The following is a 19852-nucleotide window of genomic DNA, read 5'->3' as shown; positions in this document are numbered from 1 at the left end:
TCACCCTGGCAACCACTAATCTTTTATTTTGGGAATGTTGTGTCAATGGCATCGTATAGCCTGTGACCTTTGGGGACTGGCTTTTTTCACTCAGCACAGTGCCCTTAAAACATACTAACTCTTTTAACAAGCAGCCAGTTAATCTTTAGAATTTCTCTACAAAGTAAGCTATTCCCCCATTTTATAGTAGAGGAAATGAAGGTATGAGGAAATGAAGAGTGGTCCCCTCTTATCCATGGGGGATTTGTTCCCAGACCCCCAGTGGATACCCGAAACCATGGAAAGTACGGGCCCCTATATGTACATGTGTTTTCCTATGCATACATGCCTATGATAAAGTTTAATTTATAAACTAGGCACAGGAAGGGATTAAAGCAATAACTAATAATAAAACAGAACAGTTGAGTGCTTGGGTGGCTCAGTGGGTTAAGCCTCTGCCTTCGCTTAGGTCATGATCTCAAGGTCCTGGGATCGAGTCCCACATGGGGCTCCCTGCTCAGTGGGAAGCCTGCTTCCCTCTCTCTCTGCCTGCCTCTCTACCTACGTGTGATCTCTGTCTGTCAAATAAATAAATAATATCTTTAAAAAACTAGAACAATTATAACAATATACTGTCATAAAGGTTATGCGAATGTGGTCTCTCTCAAAATACCTAATTGTGCCGTACTCACCCTTCTTCTTGTGATGACGTGAGATGATGAAATGCCTAGGATATGAGATGTGGTGAGATGAATGATGTAGTGTTAGGCTGCTACTGATCTCCTGATGATGCCTCAGAAGGAGGACCATCTGCTTCAAGGCTGTGGTTGACCCCAGATAATTGAAACCATGGAAAATGAAGCTGCAGTTAAAGGGGACTACCATACAGACAGGTTTAGTGTTCATGGTCACGTCTCCTGGGGAGAGGACAGAGCGAATTTGAAACCAAGTCCAACTCACTATAGTGTGGTGGTTGGTAATCATAGTAACCACAGCTCTATGCATGGTCTCTATGAAAGGTCAAGTCCTGAGAGTTATGGGGTGGGCGGGGTAGGGAGGTTGAGCAGAAGACAGGAGACCTCCTTTAAGAATTGCTGTTTGAGGGGCACCTGGGTGGCTCAGTGGGTTAAGCCTCTGCCTTCGGCTCAGGTCATGATCTCAGGGTCCTGGGATCGAGTCCCGCATCGGGCTCTCTGCTCAGCGGAGAACCTGCTTCCTCCTCTATCTCTCTCTCTGCCTGCCTCTCTGCCTACTTGTGATCTCTCTCTGTGAAATAAATAAAATCTTTAAAAAAAAAGAATTGTTGTTTGACTCATATTAAAAAGAGAATGTTTCTTCTGTGTTGGATGGGACTTAACTGATTTTTTTTTTCCTTTTCTTTCCCCCCTAATCCATGAGATAGCTCCAATCCTGTTACTTTTAACTTCTCAAGTAAAGGCTATCAAGGGCCAGTCTAGAGCCTCACCAGGGCCCAAGACCTCAACCCCTGCCACCTACCCTGGCCCACATCCAGACTCAAGAGCCCCATGACCTGCATTTTGACCCAATTGCTGAATTAAACAATTTTATGCATAACATAGAATTTACCATTTTAACCACTGTTAAGTGTACAATTTAGTGACAGTCCCAATGTCATGCCACTCACCACTATCCATTCTCAGGAATTCTTCATTACCCCAAACAGAAACTCTGTTCCCATCGAACACTAATTCCCTATAACCCCTACCCCTGGTTACCTCTAGTCTATTTTCTTTTTCCACGAATTTGCCTATTTTAAGTGCCCCCTGGAAGTGGAACCATACGATAGTTGTCCTTCCATGTTTGTTTTATTTCACTTAGTGTAGTATTTTCACGGTTCATCCGTGATGTAGCAGGTGTCAGAGTTTCCCTCATGTTTATGGCTGACTATTATTCTACTGCATGTATATGCCGTCTTTTGTTTATCCATTCCTCTGCTGATGGGCTCAGGTTGTTTCCACCTTTTGGCTATTGTGAAGGATGCTGTTGTGAACATTTTTTATTCAAGGATCTGAGTCCCTGTTTTCAGTTCTTTTGAGTCTATACCTAGGAACAAAATTGCTAGGTATATGATAATCCCATATTTAGCTTTTTGAGGAACAACCAGATTGTCTTCTATAGCCGCTCTACCAGCATTCCCACCAACAATGCACGAGGATTCCAATTTCTGCACATCTTTGCCAATATTTATTTTTGCCTGCCTGCCTGCCTGCCTTCATTCTTTCTCTTTCTCTTTCTGTAATAACCTAATATCCCAGTAGATGTGCTGTATTTTAATTAAATGTACTGCATTTAATAGCATCTGGCTTTGCTCTTTATCTGATATCTGTCTTTGGTCCTAAGGCAGCTGGCCTATGTGCCTACTCTGACCCCCTGCTTCCCAATATCTGGGTCCTCCATCCCTGTCCCCAGAAGTTGTCTTAGAGACCAGCCCCGGCCTGACTCAGGCATGGCCTCCTTTTCCCTTCCCCTGATACAGCAGCTGTTCCCTTCCTGGTGCCGTTCACCCTCAACTTCACCATAACCAACCTGCACTACGAAGAGAGCATGCGGCGTCCAGGCTCTTGGAAATTCAACTCCACGGAGAAGATCCTGCAGGGTCTAGTAAGAGCCCCGCCCACCGGTGCCAGCCCCGCCCCACATGACCCCACCCCGCCCACCGGCGCCAGCCCTGCACCTCACTTCTGCCCCTACCCATGCCCATATCATTTCTGTCCCATTCACTTCACCAATACCCCAGCTCCCCATGGCCTCCTTCAAGGGTTCCTTCTCACCTCCCCTCTCCTTTCTCATAGCTCAAACTCCTGTTCAGGAATAGCAGTCTGGGACTCCTCTATTCAGGCTGTAGATTGGCTTCCCTGAGGTGAGTCTCTCTCCCCAAGAACACAGCCCAGCAGATGTATGGGACCTTCATCTATGGGCTCCCTGACTTCATCCATACTTGGGACAACTACTGCCAATGGGTACCACACACCATCATCAACAGTAACAACCCCAGCCTCTAGCAATTCCTAAGATCCAAGGCACTGGGCTAGTACCTTCCATTTCACCCTGCCAGCCCTCAGGACAGCCTTGTGGAGCAGGAATCAAAGGTGCGACAGGCTCAGAGGGATTGAACCTGCCCTGCAGGTTCTAGAGCCCAAGTCCTAGCTCCTAAGCAGCGCTGCCTTCCTCTGCCTCATTATGACCTGGCAGCATGTGGAAATCACCTATCTGGCAACCTCTAAGAGGGAAGAATCAAAGAAGGAAGGAAAGCAAGCACACTGTTGCAGAGCGAACATGGGCTCCTAGATGGCTCAGACTCATGGGAGGTCTGACCTGCCCTAGAATGGATCAGGCTTGTGGAGGACGCCATCCCTTGGGGGCAGCTGGGAGTGGGGGAGGCGGGTGGTTGACACCATTCCATACCTGGCATTCTCACCTCCCATATCTCTCTAGAATTTCTAGGTCTGGCTCTCCTCACACTCCCGTTTGATCACAGGCATCTACCTCCAGCTCTCCTTCCTTCCTGGGGGAAGAGCGGGCAGAAGAGCCTAGTGGCCAAGAGCCTTGGGGAAGCCAGAGCAGAGCTCAAACTCCAGCTCTGCCATTTGCTGAGATCCTGGGCAGGTGCCTGAACCTTGCTGTGCCCCATGACTCTGTGTGTTATGTCTATGATATATTAGGCCCATACATAACATATGCACATGAACATATGTGTGTATATGGAGAGAAAGATTTGACCCTTGGGTTGCGTGGTTTTGAATGGCATGGGTCCACGTATACATGGATTTTGTTTTGGTAAATATACTGTAGTGCTATGAATGTATTTTCCCTCATGATTCTCTTAACGTTTTTTGTCTAGCTTACTTTATTGTAGGAAAATAGTATATAATACTTATACCATAAAAAATATGTTAATTGTGTTACCAGTAAGGCTTCTGGTCAGCAGCATTCTATTAGTAGTTAAGTTTTGGGGAAGTCAAAAATTATATGCAGATTTTCAACTGTGTTGGGTGTTGGTACTCCTCACCTCCATGTTGTTCAAAAGTTAACTGTATACACACACACATACACACACAAACAGAGAGAGAGAGAAAGAATAGGTACAATTCTATAGTATATCTTATATCTATACCATATATATATAAAATATATACAACTATATATATACATTATACCTATATATAATATATATAACTATAATATATAGGCCTATATATAATATATATTATGTATATAGGTATAATAAGTATAATATATAATTATATCTATACTTAATACATAGGTATATATTATACATATTATATATAGACATAATAGGTATAATATGTTATATGTAGGTATAATATCTAATATATATGACATATATAGGTATAATTCCTAATGTATATTATATATCATATATATATTACCTAAGTATAGATAATATGATAAACAGGTATAATATATAATTATACCTATACTTTATATACAGGCTTATGTTATATATGTTATATATAGGTATATTATGTATAGGTATAATATCTTTTATATATGATATGTATAGATATGAACCCTAATATATATTATCCATTCTATATATTAGGAATAGGTACAAAAGGTATAACATCTAGTACAATAATAAATTAATTTATTTTTTTGTTTAATTTTTTTTAAATTTTTTAATATTTTTTAATATTTTTGTTTAATTTATTAAACAAAATAAATATATAACAAATCTATGTCATATACTTACATGTTAAATAGATCATTATATTATATTATGTCTAATTGCATTGTGTATGATATATAGTGTGATGGGTATAGTGACAACTGTGGGAGTTGAGCAATACAGCCCACAGGGACGCTCTGAGGGTTAGGTTCTGCGATCTTGAGTACAAAGTTCTGGGCCAGCTGCGTGCTCAGAATTTAACAAGGGGTGGTTGTTATTATAAGAGACATTCTATCCATGGCCCTGGAGTGTGGGAGCACCTTTCTCTCCATATCTCTCAGGAGTGTGTGGCTGGGTGGGCATGTAGGTGGGTCAGTGTCCTGTGGCAGAGCTGGTGCTGAGACATGGACAGGTCACGCTTTCAGACAGACCCACCCAAAGGGCCTGTGTGTCTCTCCAGCCATTTAGTCTGTTGAGTCTTTAGAAATGCCCCAGCCCTGCATCCAGACTCAGTGACTTTAGCTTTTCAATCTCACTATTTGAAAACCCCAGCTCTCTACAGGAAAATGTCACCAAACCATGCTGCAGTCCCTGTCCTGGGGCCACCAACACCCATTGCAGCATGACCCCCAGGCACCTTGTTGTGCCCATCAAGACCTGTGACGGGATGTAGCTGTTGCGGCTGCAGGTGGCACCTTCCAGGATTGCTCACCCGATCAACATACCCTCTGTGTTCTGCCACGCACCAGGGCTTTCAGAGACTCCTCTCCCAGTCATGCAGGAAGCTAGCTGTTTATGGAGGGCGTCTCCCTCATGGCGGCAGCTTCTGTTACCTAGGGTTTCCCAAGTTTCGGCCTTAGGGGCTGGCAAGGAGAGAGAGGGAAGGACCAATAGAGAGAGAGAGAGAGATAGACCAACTATGTGATGATTCTTACCCAGGCCTGAGAAGGATGGGGCAGCCACCAGAGTGGATGCCATGTGTATGCATCGCCCTGACCCTGAAGGCCTGGGACTCGACAGAGAGCAGCTATACTGGGAGCTGAGCCAGCTGACCCATGGCATTGCCCTGCTGGGCCACTACACCCTGGACAGGAACAGTCTCTATGTCAATGGTGAGCACCGTGATGTGGTCAGAGTCTCTTCTCCCTCCTTGGGCAGCCTCTGTCCTTTGGCTTGAGAAGGCATCCCCTGTGGGGCCCTTCAGGGCTTGGCCCCGCGCACCCTGTGTGCTCATTCATGGTTTCCTCTTCGTCTTGGACTGACTTCACCCTCAGAGCCTTCCTTCCCAAGAGGTGCTGATGGAGAAAGATGATAGCACCCTCTGCTAGAACCCCCTCCACTGCTCCAGGGTAGCTCTGCCTCTTGTTTGGTCCTCCACCTCTTCCTTAACCCTTACCTACAATACCCTCTCCCTCTCCCTGCAGGTTTCACCCATCAGAGCTCTGCACCCATCACCAACAGTGAGTATTCAACTATGACCCAGGGCCCCTCAACACACAGAGTAGGCAAAGCCTTGATGCCTCCTTATGCCTGCTTATGTCACCTCCAGGAGGGACAGAGCTCCTGGGAAGCCACAAGTTATTTACTATCCTCTCTGCCCCAGTTCCAAAGGGAATCTCAGTTCAAGCCCCACATGAAAGCCTAATAAGTAGTCTCTCTTGTTGGCATTTCTGCCATGTGGTTGCCTTTCTCCTTTCACTGATGAGAGCTTTTCCTCAGCTCCAGGGACCTCCACAGTGCACCTGGGAACCTCTGGGACTCCATCCTCCTTTCCCAGCTCCAGCCCCATGGGTAAGTACCAGTCAATGGCACATCTGTTAGAGGAGACCTGAGGAGTGTAAACACATTCGACATTATTCATTCAAATAAAGATGGAAAGTCGTAATAAATCTAGTGATAATGAATCAGTCAACAACCTTCATTGAGCATCTCCTCTGTGCCTGGCCCTGGGGAATACAGCAGGGAACACAAAACAGAAAAAAGTCATTGCCTTCATAAAGCTATATATAATGATGACTATGGTGATGTTGATGATGGTGGTAATGGTGGTGATGGTGATAATGATAATGATCGTAGTGGTGATCATGATGATAATGGTGATGTTGGTGATGGTGGTGATGGTAGTGGTGGTGATGATGATGATGATGATGGTGATGATAATGGTAGTGGTGGTGATGATGATGGTAGTGGTGGTAATGATGATGGTAGTGGTGGTAATGGTGATGGTAGTGGTGGTGATGGTGATGGTAGTAGTGGTGATGGTGATGGTGATGGTGGTGGTGATAGTGGTGATGGTGGTGATGATGGTAGTGGTGGTGTTGATGATGATGGTGGTGGTGATGATGATGATGGTGATGATGATAGTGGTGATGATGGTGATGGTGATGATAATGGTGATGGTGATGATAATAGTGATGGTGATGATAATGAAGGTGTCGTTAGGTTATTTGTGCTTGGTAAGTCCACAGGAAGTATGTGGATTTTCTCAGGATTAGAAGGAATGAAATACACTTCCTTGTAATATGTGGAAATATTCCCTCCTTGTCCTTGTTCAAATCTTTAATGACTCTCAGATTATGTCCAGGACAAATATCTGACATCTGTGCCATCACTTCCCAATCCCTCGTCCATGACAGACATCACTAAATGGTAATAGCCTCCATTCTTTCCGAGTTCAAAGCAGCTTGAGAATCCTTACCAACGAAATACCCTAGGCAGTTGCTACCAATTCAGTTGAAGTTGCCGTGGGATTGTGGGACAGAATTCAAGGAAATTAGGTTCCTTGATGGGTGGAAAGCTCTCTGGTTTTCCTGGAAGGCATTCATGAGTTGGGAGACTGCTCAAGCTCAGCTGGGTCATGACTCAAGCTCAGCTTGGTCAAGCCTGTTCACATCTCCTCCTGACCAGTGTCCAGGAAAAGTCAGTAGTGAGTTTGGCCTGCAGAGGAAGTGTACATTCACAGCTCTTCTGGGGATTCACTGAGGGATCAAACACTCGAAGAAGAGGAGGGTCGCAGGTGGCAGAGAGATAGTCTGTGGATGACCTGGTAGAGAATTCCTCCCTAGGTCTCGGTGGAATTTTCTGGACTTTGTCTACTGGGTCTGCAATTTGAGGGTGCTCTCCAAATGCAGCTTACATAAATAGATTCATAGACACCCAAGGAACCCCAGATTTTTGCCACTCCCTTCCTTACCCCATCCTTACAACTCTTCATACTTTCTCTTCCTGTCGTTCTGCAGGTTATACCCATCAGGTCCTGACCTCCACCCCCAGCAGTGAGTAGTAATTTGGGCCCTAGCATTGCTCTGCCTTGGAGCCCGTCTCTCCTGCTCGCTATACCTACCCCATGTCCCCAGGGACACAAAGAGCCTGGAAAGCTCCAGGGTTCCCCCCATCTTCACTCCCAGGATCAGAAAAGACAAGCCTGGCACAGGCCTGAGGAGAGTCTCATGGACCCACGATGGGCCCTGTGTCATTGGGGAGGCCCTCCCTCCTGCCATATTTGCCTCACTGTGTTTTTTTTTTCACCAGCCTCTACCATATCCCCAGCAACCTCAATGACCCCCATCCCTGCCCCCACAGGTAGGAGCTTCCTCTCTGTCTTTCCTCTCTTGCAAAGGTCTCCTACACTTGGCCAATGGGAGGTATCACATGGAGTACCATGCCCATTCATTCATTCATTCTTTCACTCAAGAAGCATTCATTTAGCCCATTCATTTACCAGGTGAAGGGCCCTGGTAAGGCAGCAGTGAACAGAATAGAAAGGACCCTAGTCTTTGATGGGTTTCCGGCAAGAAAGAGAATAAGGACTTGAGTATACAAATAAGAATTGAATTACAATCAGCATGATTGTGGGGTGAGTTCTGCAGGTGTGGCGGGGGCGTCCTCTCTCCTGAGTACTTGTTTTTCATTTCCAAGAAAGAAGGGAGCAGAGTGAGCTACATGTGTACCTGAAAATGCCCTCTTACAAGTCCCTGTTAGAGACTCCAATTGGGCAGACTCTGATTGGGCCAAGGGATAACTTCCCATTCTTGGCATCTCAGTGGCCCAAGGTAGATTTTGATATCACCCGCTGACCCTACTGAGGGTCCTGGGTGACCCATCATTACTAATGCTGTCTTACTTGAGTCTCTAGTTACTCAGCAGCAAAGGCCTCTTGAAGGTGTTCTGACCACTGACCACTCAGGCCAGAGTGAGCAGGTCACTGTGTGGACCCGCCCTTAGTGCTTGGGTGGATGGGTTAGGAGCACAGACTCTGTGACCACAACACCCAGGTTTGAACTGTGCTCTGCCCTTTAGAGATTGTGTGACTGCAGGCAGATTCTTTAACTATCCTTGGGCTCAGTATTTACTTCTGTGAAATGGGGATAAGAATACTATCTCCCTCTGAAGGGTTTACCTCAAGGTTTAAATGGGTTAAAATTTAAGTGAAGCACTTAAAACAGGGCCTGACCCAAACAAACTGCAATATATTTCTTCAAATAAATCTTTAAAAATCAGTAAATAATTGGATCTCACAGAAAAAATTTGGGTTAAAAAACCCTCAGAAAAACGGGATATCTATCAAGAATTTTAGCCAACTGCTTTCTGTGTAAGGGTGCATTTACCTCCATTCTGTAATTTTCCACACTCATCCCCAGAGCCCCTCACGTAATGCTAATGTCTGGGATTTCCTTCCTATGGAAACTGCCCATCTGGAAGGAAACCCCTCGCCAGTGCTTGAAGAGACAGATGTGGGATGACCCATACTTAGGCTCTCTGGTGTCTTCCTCCTGCTCCCACTGCAGCCACTGGTCTTGCCCTGGTGCCGTTTACTCTCAACTTCACCATCACTAACCTGCAGCACCAGGAAGGTATGAGTCGCCCTGGTTCCTGGAGGTTCAACAGCACCCAGAGAAACCTGCAGCGGCTGGTGAGTGCCCCGCCCGTAGCACTCCTCTCTTGTCCGCTGAAGCACCACCTCCCGGCTCTCTGCCATACCCACAAAGACCCCACCTACCTCACCTGTGCTGCTTCATTCAAGCCCCACCCACTGGCACCAGCCCCACCCATCTCATGTCCACCCCGCTCTCCACCCCTCAGACTTTCTACTCATTCCCCTCTCCTTCACAGCTTGGACCCTTGTTCAAGAACACCAGTGTGGGCCCCCTCTACTCAGGCTGCAGGCTGACCTTGCTCAGGTGAGTCCTTGCAATCCCAGGCCAGGACCACCTCAAGGGCTCCCACACCCCAAGAGTTCCCTCTGCTTCCTTCCTTCTCTGTCCATGTGCTCAGAAGAGGTGGAATTCAGGAAGCACTGGCTCCAGGACCAAGGCCTCTTCTGATTGCAACCACCCCCAACCCCACCAACTGTCCCCACGTTCTAGGGAGCCCCTCAGCAGGATATGACCCTAGGCTAGTCATCCTTCCAAATTCCCTCCTGCCTCCCTTTGACCAAAGAGGGCATTTCCTTTAGGTTTTCAGTTCCATCCCCAGGATTCCTCTCAAGACAAGCATGCCTTTTCCACCTGCTTTAATCCCAAATTCCAGCTCTTTACCTGTCTCAAGTAGGAGCTCTCCTGTCCCCAGCTTGCAGGTTTCAGACCTGCAATTTAATAAAAATCCTCCCACCCACTGACTGTGTGCACATCCCCAGGCTGGCCAGAGGTGGGTGTCAGCCTTCTCGCTTGCTCTGGCCCCTTCCTGTCCTGCCCCAGAGGGGCCAGGCGCCCTGCCTGGGGACTCCATCTACTGTTACCCCTACCCACCTACCCCCCAGGCCCGAGAAGGATGGGGAGGCCACTGGAGTGGATGCCATCTGTACCCATCGCCCTGACCCCGTGGGCCCTGGGCTGGACAGAGAGCGGCTGTACGAGGAGCTGAGCCAGCTGACCCACGGCGTCACCAGGCTGGGTCCCTACACCCTGGACCCAGACAGTCTCTACATCAATGGTGAGGGATTGCCATCTGTGTCCACATTTCAACAGTCCCCACATCCTCCCCTCTATTGTTTCGCTCATTACTCGCCCTCCTCACCCTTTCTCCCTCTACCTGTGCAGGTTACACCCACCAGACCCAGGCTACCACCCCCAGTGGTGAGTGTCCAGAGGCTTCCGAAGTCTCTGCAACCCTGTGGTTCCCTCTGTAACCCTAGAATGGAAGCGGCCAGGAGCCAGCTGCCTGCCCTCCATACCCCTGCTCCACCCCCAGCCTCGGGTGAACCTATGCCCAAGAATTTGCCTGGCATGACCACCCCCTCGCTGGTATCCCCAGGGTGAGGAATCCCCACCCCTAAGCTCTTGGGTTTTTTCTCTCCAGCTTCTATGGTGGCCACAGTTTCTGCAGGGGTGCCAGCCTCCTTCTCCAGTCCCACAGGTAGGCATTCTCTCCTCTGAAGAGGCTCCCAACTATTCCTGCTGGGCCCTAATCCCAGGACATGGGAGGAGAAGTAGAATGGGTGGCATCTCTTGGGGGAGCCCAAGGCCAACTCTTGAGAATCTGCTGGGCACTACCCAGGTCCTGGGGATTTCTTGAACACCAATCCCACTCCCAGCACTGGGAGTCCTGAGCCATTCTCCGTAACCTGTCTGAAACCTATAGGTGACCCCTGACTTCCCAATCATCCTGCATCCCATGGAAAGTAGAGTACAGATTGGTTCACTGATAATAGATTTGTCCAGTGGCCGGTTTGCCAAAGCCAACTCAGTAAAGGATTGATTCTTCTTCAGTGTCCCCAGTTAACTGATTTACCAACCGCTTGTTTTAAGGAAGAGTCTCTGTGAATATATTCAATAGATATGACTTTATTCTTTTTATAACATCTTTATGACTTTGTTCCTTATGAATATACATTGTCTCCCTGACCAGAGTCAATGCATGTAATCATTTCATTTTAGTGGCACTTTAAGAAATTTTTTAAATTTAATTTTATTTTTCAGTGTTCCAAGATTCATTATTTATCTGTCAAAGTCTAGGGACCATGGGGTTATTTCCACTTTTCATGAATATTTTGTGTATGTTTGTCCCCCCCCACCCCTTTTTATTATGAAAACTGTCAAAAGTAGCAGAAACATTGAAAAAATAGTGCGAGGAACATCCATCTGTCCACCACAGTGGTTGACCTTCTGTCTTTCTTGCTTCTTGTACATAGTTCTGTTATGATACGGCATGGATGTCCCCAAACTATGCTATGCAAAATCACACACTGGAGAAGAGCACAGTGCTGAGGTTGGGGCTCAACACCCAAAAACCTTGTCAGTGACATTAAAAAAAAAAAACCAGACCTCTAATAAAACAGCACAGTTTTACTTATGTTAAATGGTTAAGAAATACAACATAAATTACTGCAGTAAATATAGCACTTTTCCCAGAAAGAGATCTGACATTTGTTGTACAAGTAGTCATGTCAGCAAACAAGATTGAAGCTGGTGAGTAATTGTGAAGTTCAGGAGGGTTGCCCGAAATCCTACAGAAACTGGGAACCCAAGGTGGGTAAGCGTAACCCCCCTAGAGGGTTGAGCTGTGTGTGTGCGTTTTGTGTATGTCCACAGAGCTAGGTTCAGCTGGGTTCTGGGTTTAACTGGTGTTCCTTTTGTGTGTCTTGCAGACAGAATTACACATGCCCAAATGGGAAATTTACATAATGCTCACTTTGTTCCCTAATGTCTCAATGACCCTGAAGAATTGCGTTTTCAAAACAAGCATTATGGCAGAACTGACTCTAGAAAGCGGTAGACATAATTTTTTTTCCTGAACCATAGGAAACTTGCAAATATCACAATGCTTCACTATTAAGGATTTCAGCAAGAACTGTCACAAAATCAGGACATTGCCTAATGTAACTGTAGTAGCATTACCATGCTTCAAAAAATAAGAATAATTTGGTGTCATCTAGCATGCAGTTCATATTCACATTTTCCCTATGTCTCCCTTGTGTAGGTGGCTTTTTTCAAACCAGGATTTAGTCAAGCTTTCCATATTGATTAGGTGGTTGTCTTTTTAGTGTCTAAATTTAGAATAATGCCACATACCACCCTGTTTTTATTGGGACATTTTTTTTAATTTCTTTTTCTTTCTTTTTTTTTTTAATTTATTTGACAGAGATCACAGGTAGGCAGAGAGGCAGGCAGAGAGAGAGGAAGGAAAGCAGGCTCCTTGCTGAGCAGAGAGCCCGATACGGGGCTCGATCCCAGGACCCTGGGATCATGACCTGAGCCGAAAGCAGAGGCTTTAACCCACTGAGCCACCCAGGGGCCCCTATTTTTATTTCTTTTCAGCGTAACAGTATTCATTGTTTTTGCACCACACCCAGTGCTCCATGCAATCTGTGCTCTCTCTAATACCCACCACCTGGTTCCCCCAACCTCCCACCCCCCGCCCCTTCAAAACCCTCAGATTGTTTTTCAGAGTCCATAGTCTCTCATGGTTCACCTCCCCTTCCAATTTCCCTCAACTCCCTTCTCCTCTCCATCTCCCCTTGTCCTCCATGCTATTTGTTATGCTCCACAAATAAGTGAAACCATATGATAATTGACTCTCTCTGCTTGACTTATTTCACTCAGCATAATCTCTTCCAGTCCTGTCCATCTTGCTACAAAAGTTGGGTATTCATCCTTTCTGATGGAGGCATAATACTGCATAGAGTATATGGACCACATCTTCCTTCTCCATTCGTCCGTTGAAGGGCATCTTGGTTCTTTCCACAGTTTGACGACCGTGGCCATTGCTGCTATGAACATTGGAGTACAGATGACCCTTCTTTTCACTCCCATCTGTATCTTTGGGGTAAATACCCAGTAGTGCAATGGCAGGATCATAGGGAAGCTCTATTTTTAGTTTCTTGAGGAATCTCCATACTGTTCTCCAAAGTGGCTGCACCAACTTGCATTCCCACCAATAGTGTAAGTGGGTTCCCCTTTCTCCACACCCTCGCCAACACATGTTGTTTCCTGTCTTGCTAATTTTGTCCATTCTAAGTGTTGTAAGGTGGTATCTCAATGTGGTTTTAATTTGAATCTCCCTGATGGCTAGTGATGATGAACATTTTTTCATGTGTCTGATAGCCATTTGTATGTCTTCATTGGAGAAGTGTCTGTTCATATCTTCTGCCCTTTTTTATATGATTGTCTGTTTTGTGTGTGTTGAGTTTCAGGAGTTCTTTATAGATCCTGGATATCAACCTTTTGTCTGTACTGTCATTTGCAAATATCTTCTCCCATTCTCTCTTTGTTCTGTCATTTGCAAATATCTTCTCCCATTCTCTCTTTGTTTTGTTGACTGTTTCCTTTGCTGTGCAGAAGCTTTTGATCTTGATGAAGTCCCAAAAGTTCATCTTCGCTTTTGTTTCCTTTGCCTTTGGAGACATATCTTGAAAGAAGTTGCTGTGGCTGTTATCGAAGAGGTTACTGCTTATGTTCTCCTCTAGGATTCTGATGGATTCCTGTCTCACGTTGAGGTCTTTTATCCATTTTCAGTTTATCTTTGTGTACGGTGTAAGAGAATGGTCAAGTTTCATTCTTCTGCATATAGCTAGGACATTGATTTTTAAAGACAGAAGCCGGTTTTGCCTGCTTACTTTAAATATACTTTTGAGTAAGAATATTCTTTTTTTATTTCTACTTTTATTTTATTTTAATTCAACTAATTAACCTATAGTGTATTACTAGTTTCCGAGGTAAAATTCAGTGACTCCTCAGTTACATGCAACACCCAGTGCTCACTAAGTCTTGTACCCTCCTTAATGCCTGTCGCCCAGTGACCCCATCCCCCCAACCCTCTTCCCCACTTCCCCTCCAGCAGCCCTCAGTTTGTTTCCTAGAGTTAAGAGTCCCTTATGGTTTGTCTCCCTCTCTGATTTTGTCTTGTATAAGAATATTCTTGAAAGGAATTATTCACAACGTAACTCTTATTAAATGAATACATTGGGGGAAAATTGTTAGTGGGCAAATTGTTCCTGAGGCAAATTTTCAAACTCGGCATTGAAGGCTGAACCTGTCTGGGGGGTAGGGGGTGGTCTTCAAAGAGGCCCTGGTAGGCGGGAGAAACTGGTCAAGCCAAGATAGTCTTATGGTCCTGAGCTATGGGTTTCTCACCTATTCTTCCAGTCCAACCCCAAGTAGGGGTTTTGAGGGATTTCTGGGAGGAGGGATCCCTACTCAAAAGGGGAGAAGGGCAAGGGGACTCCAGGGGAAGGGAGTGGTCAGAGAAGATATCCTCCTGTCTAGGAGCAATGGGGGCTCCCTGCTCAGTGGGGAGCCTGCTTCTCCCTCTGTCCCTCCCCCCTCTTCCTCTTGTGCGTTCTCTTGCTTGCTCACTCTCTCTTAAATAAGTAAATAAAATCTTTAAAAAACACAGACACACACACATCTGGATATAAAAATTTGAGTTTGTGGACTCTGAGAAACAAACTGAGGGTTTGGGAGGGTAGGGGATGGGGGGATGGGTGAGCCTGGTGATAGGTATTAAGGAGGGCACGTATTGCATGGAGCACTGGGTGTGGTGCATGAACAATGAATCTTGGAACACTGGAAACAGAAAATAAAATTTAAAAAATAAATTAAAAAAATAAAAAGATATATGGCAGCTGGGGGGGAAAAAAAAAAAAGCCTGTCCTGGCAGGCTTTTGAGCTCACGGGTCCCAGCCCACTGTGAAGAATTAAATACCCCATGAACCCATAGGCGGACACCATGTCTGGCTCTTTATGTAACACCCAGACACCAGCATCTTCCCTTTCCCTATGTGGCCAAAGCCAGAGACCATGACAAGACCATGACCAAAGACAGAATAAACCACTACCTCCATTCCCCACCCCCCACCCCCTATCTCCAGGCCCAGATGGGACTCAAGGGAGTCCCAGGAGAGGACAGCCTCTCCTTGGTATCGCCGAGATGATGGGGTCCTCTGAGCAGGCTGGGCTTGTGTCCCAGGGGCCTTTACCCCACTTCTGGTCCAGGCCTGACTCAGGGCATGGCCTCTTTTTCCTCCTGCCCTACTGCAGCTGCTGGCCCTGCCCCGGTGCCCTTCACCCTCAACTTCACCATCATCAACCTGCATTACACGAAGGCCATGCGGCCGGGCTCTGCGAAGTTCAACTCTACAGAGTCAGTCCTACAAGGCCTGGTGAGGGCCCTCTTCTACCCATCCCTCTTCTCAGACTCCCTCCCCACCCTCTCTGAGTTTCCTTACTACCCTTTTGGAGGATACAGAGGGCTTAAAGAGCAGACTATTTCTGGGTTCAAAACTTGGAACTGCCACAGGCCAGTGACGTCCCTTTGGAGTCATGATCTTGCCTTTTCGGTACCATTTCCTCCTCTGTACACTGAGACAAGAGAAGCCTTGAACACAAAGGGTTCTTCTGAGAATTCAGTGTCGTACTGAGATGATTGGAGAACTGCTGTTTTATCTGAAAATCTTGTGTTTTAAAATGGCGGTTGCTTTTCCACTTCTTTTTCATTCACCTGCTTCTTCCTCCTCAGCTCAAGCCCTTGTTTGCCAACAGCAGCATTGGGCCACTCTACACTGGCTGCAGAGTGACCACGCTAAGGTGAGACCTCCTCTTTGTCTGGTGTTAGGAGGTGCAGGCAGGTGTGGGCTCGTTGGGTTGGACTGGCCAGGGGCCCAGACTAGGGAAGCAAGCAAGATGCCTAGGGCAGAGACTTGAAGGAACTGTTCACCCTCAGGGTTAGCCCTGCCTCTGCACAGCCCCGAGAGTAAGCACTCCCTTAGATACCGTATCCAGGCACCTTGCTGGTCTCACACAGTTCCCAGCTCTGGTGCCAGTCCCCTGTGCTCCCCTCTCTAGGTTATCTTAAGCCCAATCAGAGAATCAGGCTTATGTGACCTGAATAGGGCCATACACAGACAGGAAAGGACATGTCAGCGGGTAGCACAGGGCATTCTTTTTTTTTGTAAGAGCCTTCTTGGCAGTCTAAGGACTATTCTTTTGGCATCCGGGTGACAGTTAATGTGCAAAGAAATACAACCTCAGTGGAGGTTGCTGGAGGGGAGGTGGGGTGGGCAAATGGGCTCACTGGGGGATGGGCATTAAGGAGGACCCAGGATGGGATGAGCACTGGGTGTTACATGCAACTGATGAATCACTGAATTCTACCCTGAACCGAATAATATGCTATATGTTAACTTTAACTTAAATTTAAACAATTAAATTAAATTTTTAAAAAGGGAAAAAGTGACCTCAGTGGATAGACGCCTTACATGTCTTAGGTCCCAAAAGGTAACCAATATCTCTTGTAAGCGTCCTGAGCAGTTAAGAGGTTTACCATACCTAAGGAAGCCCAAAGCTAGAACCTCCTGCAAGGTATTCTTGTCCATTTTCCGCCCTCCCAGAAAAGACACAGTCATCAACAAGGGGTCATTTTCACCATAAGCAACATCACCAGTCAACACAACTGACATTGCACCTTTATCAAGTTTCTAGGAGACCAGAGCTGGAAGCGCTTGGCTCAAGGTCACTGCTGATCGTGCAAGGGATACTCTGTTTCTCCCCAGTAATACCCTTGGCTGTGCTACCTGCAGGATCCCCCAGGTTTTCCCTTCAGGATTAATTTTTCCTGCCTCCTTCCCCCAGATACCTGGGAATACAGGAAGCAGGTGGGCTGTGGGTGGGGGTCTTTGCTATGTAGCATCTCATGCTCAGGTGCTCAGGTCCAAAAATTGGGTTGGATCAGCTTTTCAAGAGCTGATGAATCTGCAGAGCTGTTCCCCAGTGCTAGGGACTGTCAGTGTTTGGCTCTGTGAATATTTGTTTTATTAAACAGTTAATTAATGGGTATTTGGCACCAGAGCTAGGTGTGTTATGTCAGTCATTTCTGAACCTCAAGACATTCCAGCAATAGGGTTAGACCACTATCCACGCTGCAAAGGTGGGAGAACCGAGTCAGGCACACTTACGTGGATTATTCGGTAAGTGACAGAGCGAAGGTTTGAACTGGTGGTCATCTGACTTTGGAATACCCACTCTGGTCCTTTGTTGCACAAGGATGCCCCTTCTCTTAGGAGCAGCGCATGTCTGGACCAGGAGAGCAGATAAGCAGGCATTCACATGCAAGTGGGCTGATGAAAGGATGTCCTGGCAGGGATGTCCCTCAGTCCTGTTCCCATACCCATGTCCTTCTCCCCTCAGGCCTGAAAAGAGTGGAACAGCCACTGGAGTGGACGCTGTCTGCACCTACCAACCTGACCCCTCCGGTCTCCAGCTGGACAGGGAGCGGCTCTACTGGGAGCTGAGCCACCAGACCCATGGTGTCACTCAGCTTGGTTCCTACATCCTGGACAGGGACAGTCTCTATGTCAACGGTGAGCATCTGGTGGTGACAGGGGTCTTGTCCTGCACCCCAGATGGATTATTCTCTTGATGCTCTATTCTCTTGATTCTCTGGCCAGAGGGATACATCCATGTCTGCCTCTAGACTTTTCTCTCCTCATTCTTCCTTTCCTTGTGAGATCCCCCTTCCCTACCAAAGGCTACATCACTCACAGGGAGGTGGGAGGTCAGAGAAATGTTATAGGAGGCACCACCCACTGTCGGGCAGGGAGAGGACCTCCTGATGGCAACTGTTGTTCCACCAATGGCCCAGCCCCTTCATCCCCTGCTTAAGTTTCTCAAACATCCCACCTCCCTTTTATCCACTCCCTGTAGGTTACACCAGAACACCACCGACCTCCATCCCCAGTGGTAAGTGCTCAAATCCTGGATGGCTCCATGCCCCCTGTACCTCGTGGGAACAGCTGCTCCCTCTGCCCTAAGCCCAGGACTTCCGGGAGGAAGGGAGACTTAGCTGCCTGGTCACCTGCCTTCCCCCACCTCTGCCTTCTGTGACTCTGGCTGGGCATCAAGCACCCCTGCCTCTGGCATCTCCAAGGAGACAGGGCCCCATCTCTCTTCCTCTTCCTCTCTTCCTTCCTTCTCTCCCTCATCTCTTCTGCTGCTTCCTCCTCAGTTTCTGTGACTTCCACATCCTCAGGGACCTCGGCAGCTCCAATCTCCTTCTCCAGCTCCACAGGTAAGAGCCTTCTCTCCGTGGCTCCCTCCTTCCCCCACACACAGACCTCTGTGCTTTGCAGTGAGAAGGGAAAGAGAGTACGCACACACAGCTCAAAGCAAGGGGACGGCGTGGAGGAGGGGATCCTCCGATCAGGCCCTCGCCACTGACCAGTCTAGCTCCATCCCTAGGTTTGGGGAGCTCCGTGACTAGCTTTTCCATTCCAGGCTGAAGCAGTGACTCCTTTTAATGCCCCCTTTGCTTTCTGTGAAGGTTTTGTATCAGCTAGGTTTACCATGTAACAGACGACCCTCACATTAAGACAATCGTCTACTGCTGCTCACTAGTATATAGGTCAGCGGGGCGGTTCCTCTGGTCTGAACCAGCCTCCCTTATGTGTCTGCAGTCACCTGAAGCTTAGCTAGTTGACTCTGCGCTGGAGGAGGCCTGACTGATGGCTAGGGTGCCTCCATCTCCTTCAGGTGGCCTCTCCCCATCCTGCAGACTAGCTCTGGCTCCTTCATTTGCTGGTCATGGGCTTCCTAGATGCAGGATAGGGCAAGCCTCGGTACATAGGCACTTCCCAAGTTTCTGCTTGCATCACATTTCTCTTGTTGCATGGGCCAAAGCAAGTCAGGGCCAAGCCAGAGTCAGGAGGTAGAGAAATAGACTCGTGGAAGGGGCTATAAGACCACACCAAGGGTGCAGGTCCACAGAGGTAAAGAATTTGTGGTCACATTTATAGGCTACCCTGGGTGGCCTGCCAGGGACCAGATTGTGACCCTTTTGGCTTTAGGGACCCATGGGGTCAGTTAGTGAGATTAGATGCAGTGATACATTCTGGAACAATTTTCAAAGCTTTAACTTCTGCTCGAATGGAATGGATATAGTCAAAGGCAAATCCAGGACTAATTCCCCAAGGGCAGAGACTAAAGCAGAGGAAGCAGGTGTAAGGAGCAGTGAGAGCAGTATTGACTGACCATGTGTCACCTCACAGACACTCTGCTTCACACGTATGGTCTTCGACCCCAGCAGATGGACACTGCTCTTTCTCTGTTTAGGAGAGACATAAGACCGGTCCATGTGGGGCTGGGTGTTTTTCTAAGGTCACACAGCCACTGGATGGGCAGGACTTAAGTTTAAGTGATTCAAACTCTAGAATCTGAACTTCCGCCCCAAAATAGCTGTGTGGCTTTGGGGAAGTGACTTGACTTCTCTGAAACTTATTTTCAGCCTCTGTCA

General features: G+C 47.1%; 1 protein-coding gene across 1 annotated transcript in view; it reads left to right on the top strand.

Annotated features, from left to right (window-relative positions):
• Positions 1 to 19852, top strand: part of MUC16 (mucin 16, cell surface associated) — a 74705-nt gene that overhangs the window by 24282 nt on the left and 30571 nt on the right. The window contains exons 18-34 of the mRNA XM_032883876.1: positions 2477 to 2601; positions 2793 to 2860; positions 5570 to 5742; positions 6055 to 6090; positions 6350 to 6421; positions 7870 to 7905; positions 8162 to 8212; positions 9418 to 9542; positions 9743 to 9810; positions 10389 to 10561; positions 10669 to 10704; positions 10928 to 10984; positions 15607 to 15728; positions 16085 to 16152; positions 17752 to 17924; positions 18268 to 18303; positions 18569 to 18631. Coding sequence (XP_032739767.1) covers positions 2477 to 2601; positions 2793 to 2860; positions 5570 to 5742; positions 6055 to 6090; positions 6350 to 6421; positions 7870 to 7905; positions 8162 to 8212; positions 9418 to 9542; positions 9743 to 9810; positions 10389 to 10561; positions 10669 to 10704; positions 10928 to 10984; positions 15607 to 15728; positions 16085 to 16152; positions 17752 to 17924; positions 18268 to 18303; positions 18569 to 18631 — 1482 coding nt within the window. The remainder of the gene's footprint in view (positions 1 to 2476; positions 2602 to 2792; positions 2861 to 5569; positions 5743 to 6054; positions 6091 to 6349; positions 6422 to 7869; positions 7906 to 8161; positions 8213 to 9417; positions 9543 to 9742; positions 9811 to 10388; positions 10562 to 10668; positions 10705 to 10927; positions 10985 to 15606; positions 15729 to 16084; positions 16153 to 17751; positions 17925 to 18267; positions 18304 to 18568; positions 18632 to 19852) is intronic.

The sequence above is a fragment of the Lontra canadensis genome, unplaced genomic scaffold, assembly GCF_010015895.1.
Source record: "Lontra canadensis isolate GAN:19392208 unplaced genomic scaffold, GSC_riverotter_1.0 scaffold88, whole genome shotgun sequence".
Lineage (NCBI taxonomy): Eukaryota > Metazoa > Chordata > Mammalia > Carnivora > Mustelidae > Lontra > Lontra canadensis.
This window is presented reverse-complemented; position numbering and strand designations above follow the sequence as displayed.